The sequence below is a fragment of the Rhinichthys klamathensis genome, unplaced genomic scaffold, assembly GCF_029890125.1.
Source record: "Rhinichthys klamathensis goyatoka isolate OS25496 unplaced genomic scaffold, OSU_Roscu_1.1 h1tg000064l_1, whole genome shotgun sequence".
NCBI classification, from domain to species: domain Eukaryota; kingdom Metazoa; phylum Chordata; class Actinopteri; order Cypriniformes; family Leuciscidae; genus Rhinichthys; species Rhinichthys klamathensis.
The window spans coordinates 415969-429024 of record NW_026606607.1 but is presented as its reverse complement, the minus strand read 5'-3'; the positions used below and the strand labels follow the sequence as shown (position 1 = coordinate 429024).

General features: G+C 36.7%; 1 protein-coding gene across 1 annotated transcript; it reads right to left on the bottom strand.

Annotated features, from left to right (window-relative positions):
* Positions 1-7026: 7026 nt before the first annotated feature.
* Positions 7027-12575, bottom strand: bloc1s5 (biogenesis of lysosomal organelles complex-1, subunit 5, muted). Its single transcript, XM_056249798.1, has 5 exons — positions 12413-12575; positions 11635-11717; positions 11352-11481; positions 8767-8825; positions 7027-7331 (listed from the first exon to the last, which is right to left on the bottom strand). Exons 1-5 carry the CDS (start codon positions 12429-12431, stop codon positions 7158-7160), a joined length of 465 nt encoding a protein of 154 aa, XP_056105773.1. The 5' UTR covers positions 12432-12575; the 3' UTR covers positions 7027-7157.
* Positions 12576-13056: the final 481 nt, after the last annotated feature.

The following is a 13056-nucleotide window of genomic DNA, read 5'->3' as shown; positions in this document are numbered from 1 at the left end:
TGATGTTGTTTGGAACAAAGACTCTACAATTCTCAACATTTAACTATATACTGTATTACATTATTTTCTGAAATATTCTAATATTATTTTTTGTGTATCACTGCAATAAAATAAGACTTAAATTGCAGACATTTGTCTGTGGACTCAATTGAAATGAATCATTTTTTTAACAGGTTCAAACTAACCAATGCTTCATATAAGAGAGAGAGAGAGAGAATTTTAATGTAATTGCTTACCAACACTGATCTATATCTTGCAGCCCTTTGAGGCCATACTGGGTATGATGGTGGGTCAGTGCGGTTAAGGGGTTACAGGTTTCGTAAGTGAATGACCGGTCAACATGTACCCTTCTACCAAGTAGCTATATGGATGTTCCTTTGTTTGGACGAATGTCCATCTTCCTGTGATCAGACATTTTCTTGACCTTGTCTCCACTGTGTTCTCTGGTTCTCAATGCCTTTCCCCACATAATTTATGTTGGCAGGGTGCTAAGCTCCCCGGCCGGGATCACCACGCTCCCTCAAAAACAGGAAGGACTCAGAGAAACTGATAGAGAGTAGACGAAAAACAAGCTTGTGTTCCTGTGCTGCTGGTGCGGAGGGACTTGCTCTGATAAACTCCAGCGGTCGTGCTCTATACTTCATGCTCATCTTTTCGGATAGAGGGTCTATCTTGAGCGCTGCAGAGAGGAAATGATTGCTTCAAATGCTGCTTCCTGTGCAAGCCACTGAAAAAGGAGGGAGGTTTCCTCTGGGGTGAACAGGCAGAGGGGATAGAGTCTTTGTTCCAAACAACATCAATCTAACACATTGACGCACAATGCTGATGTATGTTGACCCCTGTTATTTTGGCCCTCCAATAGCCTGCACTCCAAAACATAAAGGTTCTTTATTGGCATCAGTGGTTCCATGAAGAACCTTAAACATCCATAGAACCTTTCCATTACACAAAAGGTTCTTTATGGTAGAAAAAAGTTCTTCAGATTGTTTAAATGTTCTTCTTTTAAGAACTTTTCCTGAAATGTTCTTTGGGGAACTCAAAATTAAAGGAATTGTTCACTTAAAATTCTGACATGATAAGGGGCTTTCGCACCGGAGGAACCTTTTCATAGTTTCTAGAGCTAATGGCTGAAGTACCCGATAACGAAGTACATCACAGTCCCACGGCTTAAACGTCTGCTTCCGAAAACTCTTTCAGTTTTTATCTAAAAACATTTTCCCAGAAAGTTTGAGTTAGAATAGTTTATAAATGCACAATTATAAGCATAACTATGTTGTAAATGTGGACTGAGTCACCTGTTCGCTGTGATGACGTTTAATCTCCTCGAGAGCCTCTGTGGTCCCATTTAGCCACTTGTCAGCAACCACCTTTTTCAAGACACATAATATCTTAAAAAAAATCACGAGTGGGGTAAAACTGATGTATTTCACCCATTGACTTTGGGATAATGAAACCGGAAGTGCTAAAATGCTAACTCCTATCATTTTTTAAAAAGCTGTGTAGATACACAGATTAGCCTATATATTTACTCCACAAACTAACTCTACAAACAAGGAAAACGGTGATAGATGGATTTCTCTCTTAATCATTCGGCTAAGGAGAAAATCCAACGCAAATTTGAGGGGACCAAGCGAAACATGATAATGTATTTCTGCTCAGCTAGCGACATTGGGCATCAACCACACAGCAAACGTGTGGTATATGAAATAATACTTCATATACTGTTTACTTTCTTTGTATAACAGTTCTATATAATAACATATTAGGACTGTTAAACAGATTGTAAACTAATGAAGACGGAGAATGGAAGCACTGTGTGCTCAGGCTCTGGTGTTCTCAGCAGCATCAAAATAGATGTCCGCCGCGTCGCCAAAATAAATGTCACAACAACAAGCACGACTTACGTCATTTCAGAGTTCCTACTGACGGTGCGAATGCAACCAGGAAAATGGCCCTAAGGGAATATTTACTTCTTGGAGAACCACCCTGATGGCTAGTTCCTAAGTTCCTATAAATACTTGGTGCAAAAGCCCCTATTTACTCACCCCAAAACAGCACCAAATGAGTGTCTTTTTACAAGGAACTACAATGCAACACATCGTCTAACTTAATGGTTTAGTTCTTTAGTCAAGCACATATATTGTCAAAGACAACTTTGTTTCCTGGTGGACTGAGAAAAAACATGCAAAGTAGGAATTTATGATGCGTCAATAATGCATATTCCATCACATTGTCAGGGGTATGTTTAAATCTGTTTAGTTTAATTGTGTTTTGGTTTAATTGTCCCTTTTATCAGTGTTCCTGTTCATTATTAGTTTCCATGGTTTCTGATTAAACACGCACCTGTTTCTGTTCCAGTTAATTTTGTTCTTAATGCTGCCTTTACGTGCTATCGGAATTATGAGTTTCCTAAAAATGGACATGAACGCCCTCCCAAGTTGTTTTTAGCACTGGGAAGCTCTGGGATAATTTTGATTTCCAAGTTCCCGAGTTGGGCAGGCAATAAACTTTAAACATGGCGGAGGGGTGAATGATTGCTTCTTCATTACTTTTTTCCAGAACAGCTACATCACCTTGTCTTGTCGTTAAAGTGGTGCATATTTACAAATATGAATAATCATTTGAAGCATATTGTATGTTTTATACACAGTGAAAATAGCCTATATTTGACCAAAATTCCAGAATCACCTGCAAGCGGACTATCTAGTGTGGTGAATGTTTATATGGTTGTAAATGAATGGGACGCTAAATGTAATTTTGGCTTTAATAAGATTTTCATAATAAATTGAATAAACCTGGTGTCCTCCATGATTCCTGTTCTTTCCGACAACAAAGCACTTGAATGCGACAAGCTCGTAATCACAACTTCAAAAGTGGGAAGGAGAAAATTTCCGATAACACACAAAGGCGTTGTTTCCTTAATTTATGACTTAATTTCTCTGAATCTCCTGCACTGTGCGCTTACAGCCGCACACCGTGACACATATATAGCTGCAAAGTGATGGTGCAGCTGCTTCACAATAGCATAATTTCCATAGAGACGTTTAAATTGGCCTACAGAAATAGCTAAAGAGCCATAATCACACTCTTGGGATTTGTACATCCACAGTGTTTTTGTTATATTTTATTTTTTACCTTTCCAGTATTTTCTGTCTATTTTCTTTTCTCAAGCGGAGCTGCAATAGCAAACAGGCGCAGATGAAAGGTGCCTTGTTGGCGAGGCAGGTCCATGTTTCTGCGGTGTCACTCCTCATTAGCTGCCAATGACTGACTCTGATTTGCCATGGAGGAGACAACCTCAAAATATCTGCCTCTGCAAATATCTCACACTCGATGTGTAAATGCCAATGGGAACTCTATAGCCCTGGTCTGAGAGAAACCTCGGATATGAAGAATGACAAAGCCAAAGACTGACATATTCCAAGCCCAGTTCAGTTGCTTGCTAATGTGACCGCTAATAATTAATAGTGCAGCTCATTTCACCTCTAAAAACCTAGGGAAAAATCTGCCATTTTGAAATACTTTTTTTTTTTATACACCACAAGAAAACAATTTAGTTTTTGTTAAATGTCAAATCCAGAATTAACATTTACAAAATTACAATTAAAAACATGTTGTCATTGTTCTAACGCCATAGATATTACTTTGAAAATCATTAACCCTAATTATGAGTAATATAGCAAACACTACTAACCAGTGGTCTGTCAATTACACAGCATTTCATATTTAGTTAATAGACATGACAGCACTAGAGACCAGGCGTGCTGGAAGCTGTTTCATGCGAGGGGGGCTGAGGGCTGGGTTGGAAAATATGTGACGTCATTGTGTTATGGCTGACGACAAGACATGACATTTCTCTGTATATGTTGTAGCCATTAAAGAAAACATATTTAGTTTCATATTTATGTTTAAATATTATAGGCTAATGTTATTTTTTATTTAATCAATGTTGATTATGAAAGTGAGCGCGCAGCGTGAGAAAGACATGATACATGAGATCATGAAATACCCAAAATGTCTGGAGACATGTCACGAGGAGTGGGTAAGACATGATTTTTACCTTCACTAAGTTTTTTTATTGTTGTTGTTGTAGAAAGACTCTTTTAAAAATATTTTCGTTTAGTATAAATTGTATCTTAATTTTGATATGTTTTATCAAACAATTGCCTGTATTTAATAGCTAAATAAGAAGCAAATATAGCAGACAATGTAAGGCGCCGGTGATCACTTGCATTGCAGGTAAACTGGAGGGCGCCGAAACTCAGCTTGTGCCTCACAGATTTTATAAATATAGGATATCTATTAGCTTGAAATGTCTTCTTTTAAACGAAACTATTCAAAACGAAAAGAAATAGACTAGGCCTACTCTCTGATTATGTAATCAAATGTGCATTTCTCTCTGGCGTTCATGGCGAGTCCGCATAACTTCATCTTTGCAGCGACACAGAAAACACCTGTTAATTAATAAACAATTAAATGTCTCCTTGCTATTTTTGACACATTAATAATCATTACTTTCGCCGGTTCTTTGTGGCAAGGTTTATGAGTGCGGGCGTGTAGCCTATTTAAGTAATTACATCAATATAAAGGGGCGATGTGTCCACAGTGGCTAAAATGAACAACTACTAATCGACTAGAAGAAAACTTTAGTCGGAGGCAGCCCTTATTCCACATATTTTCGAACCAGCAGGCCATTCTGGGTTGAGCGCGCGACCCTGAGCGGAATGAGCGAGCGGAGGGATTCAGAAATGCGCTCTCCGCTCACATGCTCTGATCGGAACAAACTAAGCATGACAAATTCAAACTTTATTTCATTTTCTCCGTAGCTTGAACACTCAAACACAGCATGTCTATTTTCATTTTTCCCCCCACGTTTTTTAGTACAATATTATGTTAGTCCACAGCCCCCACCAAAGGGGCTGTGGCTATGACGAGGGGGCTGCAGCCCCCGCAGCACCCCCCTTCCCGCGCTACTGGTAGAGACATATCTGGAGGCTGTTGTACTGTGATTGGATGAATTATGTTTTTCTAGCTATTGAATTACCATTACCTTCACTTTAGAATTTATTATACGTTATGCATTATTCAGGTTAATTATGAACCTGTATATAGTAGTTCTAAGTAGTCCTCTGGGAGGTATGAAAAAAAAAAATAGTAGTTCCTGTTTAGCTAATAGTGACCTACCACATTCGACTATTACTTACTAATTATTTAATCAGAGTTTCTTGTTAGTTAATAGTAGTTACTATATTGTTAATATTGCATATTTGTTCCTGCAGTTAATCATTAATGACTGAACAGTATTCTAAAGTGTTACCGAATGTTTTTATTTATTCCTTAAATGATGGGAGATTGGAAGCAAACTAAATTGTATTTTGGTTTATATAACTAAAAGTACTAAAAGCTGGAAAAGCCACACCATGACCCAAAAACATCTCAAAGAAGCTAAAACAGGTTTATGTTTAAATTTAATTTCCTGATCATTGCTTTATGTTGATGTCCAAAATATTGTTTCATTCATCTCTGAAATATATCTTCCACAGGTACGTCCACACAAAAACATCTGGACGATCAGTAAACAGATTTGTTGCGCTAACATTAGCAGTCTGTAAATGCTCGGGACATACTGTAGCTATAGCTTGTGAAGAACTGACAGTCCAAATGCTCCACCCATGTCAAAGGCAGCTCCGATTAATTAAATGTGCAGTCTGACCTTTACTATTGTGTGGAAAACACAGGGACATGTGAGGAGAAAGGACAGATTTCTGGCCAAGGGCTCAATCTAAAGCAGGTGCACGGATGGCTTAAACACATTCCGACATGTTTAATGCAGGAGATTTATACAAACACATCTGTCTGAAAAAAACTGTCATATGAGAGGGTTCTTACAGTTCCTGACTGATGTGAAAATGCCTATGATTAGATGTAAACTTAAAGGATTTGAGAGGCACATGTGTCCCATGATGGAGATTTTTATACGGACTGAATGATCTCATGAAAGTAAGACATATTGAACAACTCAAATTTGCAGTTTAATTTGAACCTGAATATGATTTCACAAGCTTTAATGGAGACACATATTAAATATAAGTAAATATAGCCTAATACAAGATGAAAACCTTCTGTAAAATCAACAAGGCTGTAAAGGAAAAATTCAGCCCAAAAGGAATGTTAATATACTTTTATGTCATTCCAAGCCAATGCGATTTTCTTTTTCCTATTGAATACAAGGAGAATTTTAAGATATTTTTCAGTAGAAAGCTTCCTCTGCCCAGCAACTCTCAAATCCCATCCCATTCTCCATCCTGCATATTCAGCTTAGCAGATATTGTTGAGTTGTATGTTCTTCACACATTGTCATTTTGTTTTTTACAGAAGAAAATAACAGCACAGGGGTTTCCCTTGTGAAAAAGAGATGTACTTCAGTGTACACCTTTTTCCAGAACTTGTAGTGTACTTCAAATCTTAATAGTGTGTGTACAGTACTACAGTACTTAAAAAAAAAACATATAAAAGGCCGCTTATTTAAAGAGAGTACTTTCATGACCATTTCTTTACACACATACACTTTTAAAAAAGTTAACTTTGTAATAATGTAAAATTAAAAGATATACACGTAAAAGTATTTACATCTCTATGTTTAAAAAAGACACTTATTTTGATGTGTTGACTAAAATACTGCAACACATGTAAAGTACATGATTATGATTTTAAATTTGTATTATTATATTTGATATTACATGTAAAGTTAATATATATTTAAATGTATTAAATTGCAACTTCATTACAAATGTGTAATTACAAATACATTTAAATACATTATACAAGTTTCAACAGAAATTATATTCAAGTCAAATTTAGTTTAGCATAAATGCTTCAGTACATTCTGCAGTGCAAGCATATTTCAAAGACAGTAGAAGTAATTATGAAAGATTTACTTAATAAGTATATTATTTTAAAGTACATCTGTCATACGAACTCTTTTTAAAAGTAAGTTGAAGAGTACTCTCATGAGAGTGAGTAGATGACAGAGTTTTCATTTTTGTATAAAATATTTATTTAATGTCATCATCAACAAAATGGAAATAATTGGACTACACTGGCATGCCATTAGTAAAAACACATGAGTACATTAACAGTCACACACAGGTTGAGGTTCAGAAGCTGCTGTACTTGGTCAGGTCTTTCTTCATTTCATCATATTGAGCACTGAGTCGGCCCACAGCTTTAGCGTGCTCCTCATCCACCTCTTCCTTTAGACGAGACTGCTCCTTAAGGAACTCCTCCCAGTCCTGCTTCCGCCTCTCCAAACACAACTGAAGATGTGTGCTCTGATCACACACACACATCAACACAAGTTACTTATGCCAGTTACTTATAATCAGCTGTCACAAGAATGTGTTTGCAATTGACCATAACAAATATAGTCGCTTTGTTTGCAATATAGCTACTGCATACTACACAGTGTACAATGCCTTCCATGTTTAAAGATAGTTAGTGAAACAGTATACTTCAGACAAAGATAAATATTTAAATCGGTAGACTGCTACACTGCTGTCATATCACCTCTCCCAAATGTTTAATTCGGTTTATGTTCTGTTTTTGGACTTTTAGTTATTTTTTCATTGTTTCCCTGTGTTTCTGTACCTGCGCCCTTTGTAATTCATAATTACTAGGGATGCACGATATATCGACCACCATATCAGTATCGGCCGATATATGTTCATTTTTAAAGTTATTGTTATTTGCTCAATAAGAAAATTAGGCATATATATTAAAGCCGATAAATACATGATTATTTCCTCCAGCTGGGACACTTCAGATGTGCACTTTTCGCCATTATGAATTGCTTGAAATATTTATATATATTTGTAATCACGAAAATGAAAATATAGTTAAGTCCAACATGTGCAGCGTAAGTCTGTCATATAGATTATAATGAGAAGACTTAGACTATGCGGTAGTAAAGCGCTTCAGTTTACCAGTGATCATATTTAACTTCAGCTCACGCAATGTACAACATTAATAACTATGATTTGGACTGAAGGAGAACACTATTGTAATAAAAAGTTTTTAATTATTTTGGTTTAGTTGCCGTGTTTCAGCACGTTGTTACGGAAAGAGCGCATCCTCAACAGGAGTTACGCATTCTGACAAGCACGTAACTTCTTGTGCATTTGCGTCTTTATGTGCAGGTATAAGTTGTAATATTGTGTTTATGTTGCATAAATATCTGGTTAATCTGATATAGGATATGTTACGTTGAGTTAATTAACTTGCTAACAAAGTACTTCAATTAACCAGTGTTTATTGAGCTCTTCAGCTTCAGCGCACGCAGCTCAAACAATGCTGTTATTTGAAACAGTAATATTAATTTAAGATGTTTCATTTTCAAAAACATTAGTGCATTATTGATAATAACTAGCAGTTTTATTTTTCATCAACAATATGGTTTAATTACAATCATTTCATTATTGTCCGTGCAAAGGCTATTTTTTTTATTTATCCATGGCACATGCATTTTGATTCTTTATACATGTTGTCCAATAAAACAATTTAGGCAATAGATTTTTTTCTGATAAATAAAGTTGGTTATAGGAGTTTAGGGTTAGGGTTTTGCTTACGCCGAGGACGGATACATAAAGAGGATGTTTACGCTGCTTTACTCAAGGAACAATTAATACTAAAGCTAATTAGGAGATCTACCTTTATGCAAAGTTTAGGTTGCGCCCTATATAATGATGCATTTCTATCTTCCTCATGTACCTCTTCAGCCTCTAGCTCCCTCTGCTGGATCCTCTGCGCCATATGATTCGCTGCTTCAACTGCAAATAGAAAAGCACTTGTCAACACAATGTTAATTATTCCCATAAATACACTAATTATTTTAACAAAAACGATTTCACTCAGACAGCCAGACAGCCAGATAAAGGGGTTGACAATAAAACTGAAACACTGGCCAATATAGTGTTTGAGGTTTCAATCTTCACCGATTCAACATTCCATCAGTAAGTGCAGAGGGTGAATGTTGAATTAGCAGAGCAATAGCACAGCTGTACATAAAATATTGCAATCCACACAACATAATGGGATACATATCAGACTTCAAAAGAGGACAAATTGCTGGTGCGTGTCTCGCTGGCTCATCTGTGACTAGGACAGCGAGTCTTTGTGGTGTATCGAAAGCCACGATATCCAGGATAATGTCGGCATACCTCCACGAAGGACAAACCACATCCAACAAGAGTAACTGTGGATGCAAGTGGAAGCCGTCTGAAAGAGATGTCTGTTTAAAATTGGGCTGCAATTTCATGGCATTCTCTATGTGAGCGTCACTACCAAGGACTAACAAACCATTCTGGAGGTCCATGTGCACCTAATGGATCAAACATTCTACCCTGGCCTGAAGGTGAGGATGACAATACACCAATACAAGACTGGAGACAGAATGGTTTGATGAACATGAACATGAACATGATGAACATGAAAGTGAAGTTCAACATCTCCTATGGCCGGCACAGTCACCGGATCTACATATTTTTGAGCTACTTTGGGTAATTTTGGAGGAGCAAGTCAAAAAAACGTTTTCCTCCACCATCATCACATTGTGACTGTTCTAAGAGAAATAGCTCAAAATCCCTCTGGCCAGTGTATCTGTCTTGTATTTGTCGTTCCTAAGATGAAGTGATGCTGTATTGGCTGCAAAAGGAGGCCCTACACCATACTAATACATTATTGTGGTCTAAGACCAGTGGCCTGTTGCACAGAGCTGGTTTCAGTTGCTACCCAGGGAAGTTCAACATTTGTTTGAGCAAACTCTGTTTTTTCGGGCTCAAGAAGGTGGATTGGTTTTTAGCGGGTTTCATCACCATGGAAACTTACGCTACATGGCTAACCTGCTCCAGACCAGGTTTTATTCTGGGTTAGAGATCGCAGACCCAAACTGGACCAATCAGTACAGTGACATGAATCTGATGCAATAAAGCCACTCCCCTGTATCTCTCGCTCCAAATTAAAGCAGTTTATAGTGATAAAAGACAACATTTCTCATCTTTTGCTGCTAATTATTTTTATTTGTGTATTATATTAATTATAATTACTTATAATATAGCCTATTAATTGACAAGTTTTTGAATTAGAATTATAATTTTTATTTCGAGCAATATAGTGACATATAACAAAGGCAATAAGAAGCATTTGATTTTTAACAACATAAATTAAACAATTGCTCGAAACGGAGTGGGAAGAAGTCGGACAAGTAATATTAAACTTTGCTTTTAAATTAATATAAATATAATACATGCATTCATATATAATGCTTTTAAACAACATGTATTAATTTGAGCTATTTGTGAACCTATAATTATTAGGCCTATTTCTTTGATTCACATCATGCATTGATATAGTCAGATATTTCCTTTCAGCTGCAGTCTCAAACTTTCGCTGCAGCAGCAGTGTTTATTCCTGCCTTGTAAACGCATTTAATTTCATGATAATTTTCTAAATGGTCACTTAATCTTCAGCAGAGAAGTGAATTACACTGTCTCTCTCTAGCGAGAAGTTCTAGAATGTTCGGTGTGATTGGCTGTTTGCTAGCCTGGTTAAAACCAGACCATTCTCAGTTGTAACTGAGTTATGGTCTGGCAAAGCGTCATAGACAAATCATTTCCAGAGGGGCGTCACCAACGGACGTCGCGGATAGACCTAAAACCAATCAGAGCGATGAAGGAGATGACGTATGCAGAGCGGCGGAGAAACATCTCCGACTGTTGTTCTTTGCTCGGTTTTTAACAAAAAGGAAACGTTCAAATCGCTTAAAACAGACGCGATAGCTGATTCGAACGAGTGATGTTCGACGGCGGCATCCATCTTTGTAATGTAGGCTACAAAATCTGCTTCAAAATCCCAGCGCTGTCGTCATCGTGTAAAGCCCGCCCCAACGTTTCTGATTGGTGCCTCGATTTCGACGGATTGGAAATGGGCTTGAATGAGCTCTTTGCCAGACTAACTTTCAGAGCAAATCTAAATTTGCCGGAAGTTGTCTGGGTTTTCCCAGGCTAGCTGTTTGCCACACTTGTCACACTTTCAGGTGCACGTGCTTCAAAGTTAATCTCAAACCTAAATTGACAGAGAACGTTTATACCGAGCTTTGTGAGACCGCTGAACCTGATCTAAACCAGGTTGGATTTATAAACTCAGGTTTTGTTCAGCTAGCTTCGTGCAACAGGCCACAGGTGTTTTAGTTGCAATGTCCAACCACTGTAGATTATTACACAAACACAGTGGCCCTTTTCTCTTCCTGTTCTGTCTGACACTTCATCACACTCTTTATTATACCTAACGAAACTTACGTCGTGTGAGAGCGTCACACAGTTTCTCATGCATATTCTCAGTGCACTGCGGCAGATCATGCTCATTAGTGTCTGACGTCATCTTATTCAGCTTTTCAAGTAGACGGCATTCTCTGAAAGCACGCTTCTCCTGAGGGAACACAAACATTTGTAGTGTAAATTCGGTTGCTGTCAGTACGTCACAGATCATTTGGTTGCAACCATTATGTTTCATTAATTCATTTTAAAAGCAAGTATCAAAATAAAAGGTGTTAAAAATGTAATGTAATAAAAGCAGGCCTGCCTCAAACTCCCTGATGAAGTATCTGATTTCACCTTGCAGGACCGGCCTGTGATCAATCAGTCTGGACTGAATATCACCAACATCTGTGACGAAAGAAATACTGTGACATTAAAAAAATATCACAATTTTAAAAAGGAGTAGCAAATTAAACAAGACATCTAATGTGTTTTAAACTACATTCATTGAATTAATTTTTTTATGTTAGTTGATAGTTTATCTAACATATGTAATAGTTTTTACTATGACAAATGTGTCTTTAATGCTTTAATGACAATACTTCTAGTTAATAGCATTAATAGACATCACTGGATTTCATAATGATTAAACGTGTGTTCAATATAATTATCCATTAAGATTATTTTTTGAATTATAGTATAACTATTGAATCTAAAAATGTATTATTATAATTAAGGATAAATATTTTTAATATAATAAATAAAAAAACCTAGGAAAAAATGTTCGTACACGTTTTTGTGCATTTTGATGTGCTGTCAGCAGCATTTTTGCCCATCATATTTATATAAATGTATACTAGTGTCATTATTTAGCTCAATTCAGTGTAATTGTTTAGTGACTTCATTCGAACGAGCTAACGTTAGAGGTCTATTTTAGGAAGCTCACTATACTTTGAGTCACACACAGCATTATGGACAAGTGCTGATATCTGCAAGTGTAAATATCAATACAAATTTGAATCTCAGATCGCTTTATCTATATTGGCTGCAAATATAAATGTTTAAAATGCGTAATACTGCACATTATCAACAACATAACTCACCCTTAACTATCTTTTCCATCGTCAAGAGATGCAAGTTAATCTGACAGCCTTACACGATGATATTTAATATTCTGTCAAATTGTTTTCGATCCACAAACTCTGATGACTGGGGAATGTAAATGACTAAAATGTTTCTTTACAGATTGATACAGACAAAAGTGGGCTTTACCAGAGAATGTTTACATACTTCAAAAAATCACGTGCAAATAATAACAGGAAATAACTGCAAACTAAAAGCCCTGAAGTGAACTCCAAAATAAAAGTGGCTTTATAAGACAAAAGTCCTTACAGGACAAAGTTAGCCCAGCCACAGCCCTGTTTGAAGTTATATGAACTTTAGACTCCTGCAAAACCGAGGAAAAACAACACTGAACCTTATTGACTTGTATGGAAAACAACAACAACAGCAGCAGCAGGAACAACATGAGAGTGAGTAAATAATTTTTTTTTTATTATTCTTAAACATACAATATTAGTAAAAAAATAAAATCTAATATAAATTAATTCCAGTATTACTAGTAGTAGCTGTGCAATTAAATTAGACTATTCTGTATATTCCTACATTTCTACCACTGAGGTTCCCAATATGACCAAGATTCATTCTCTCTGCTGCCCCCATGCAGCGCGTCTGCAGTGATGCTTGT

Coding starts and splice junctions, on each gene's coding strand:
- bloc1s5 (XM_056249798.1), bottom strand. Junction 11,482..11,634: donor ACTTCATCAGGGAGTTTGAG/GCAGGCCTGCTT, acceptor GTGTTCCCTCAG/GAGAAGCGTGCTTTCAGAGA. Junction 7,332..8,766: donor GGGAGCTAGAGGCTGAAGAG/GTACATGAGGAA, acceptor GTGTGTGATCAG/AGCACACATCTTCAGTTGTG.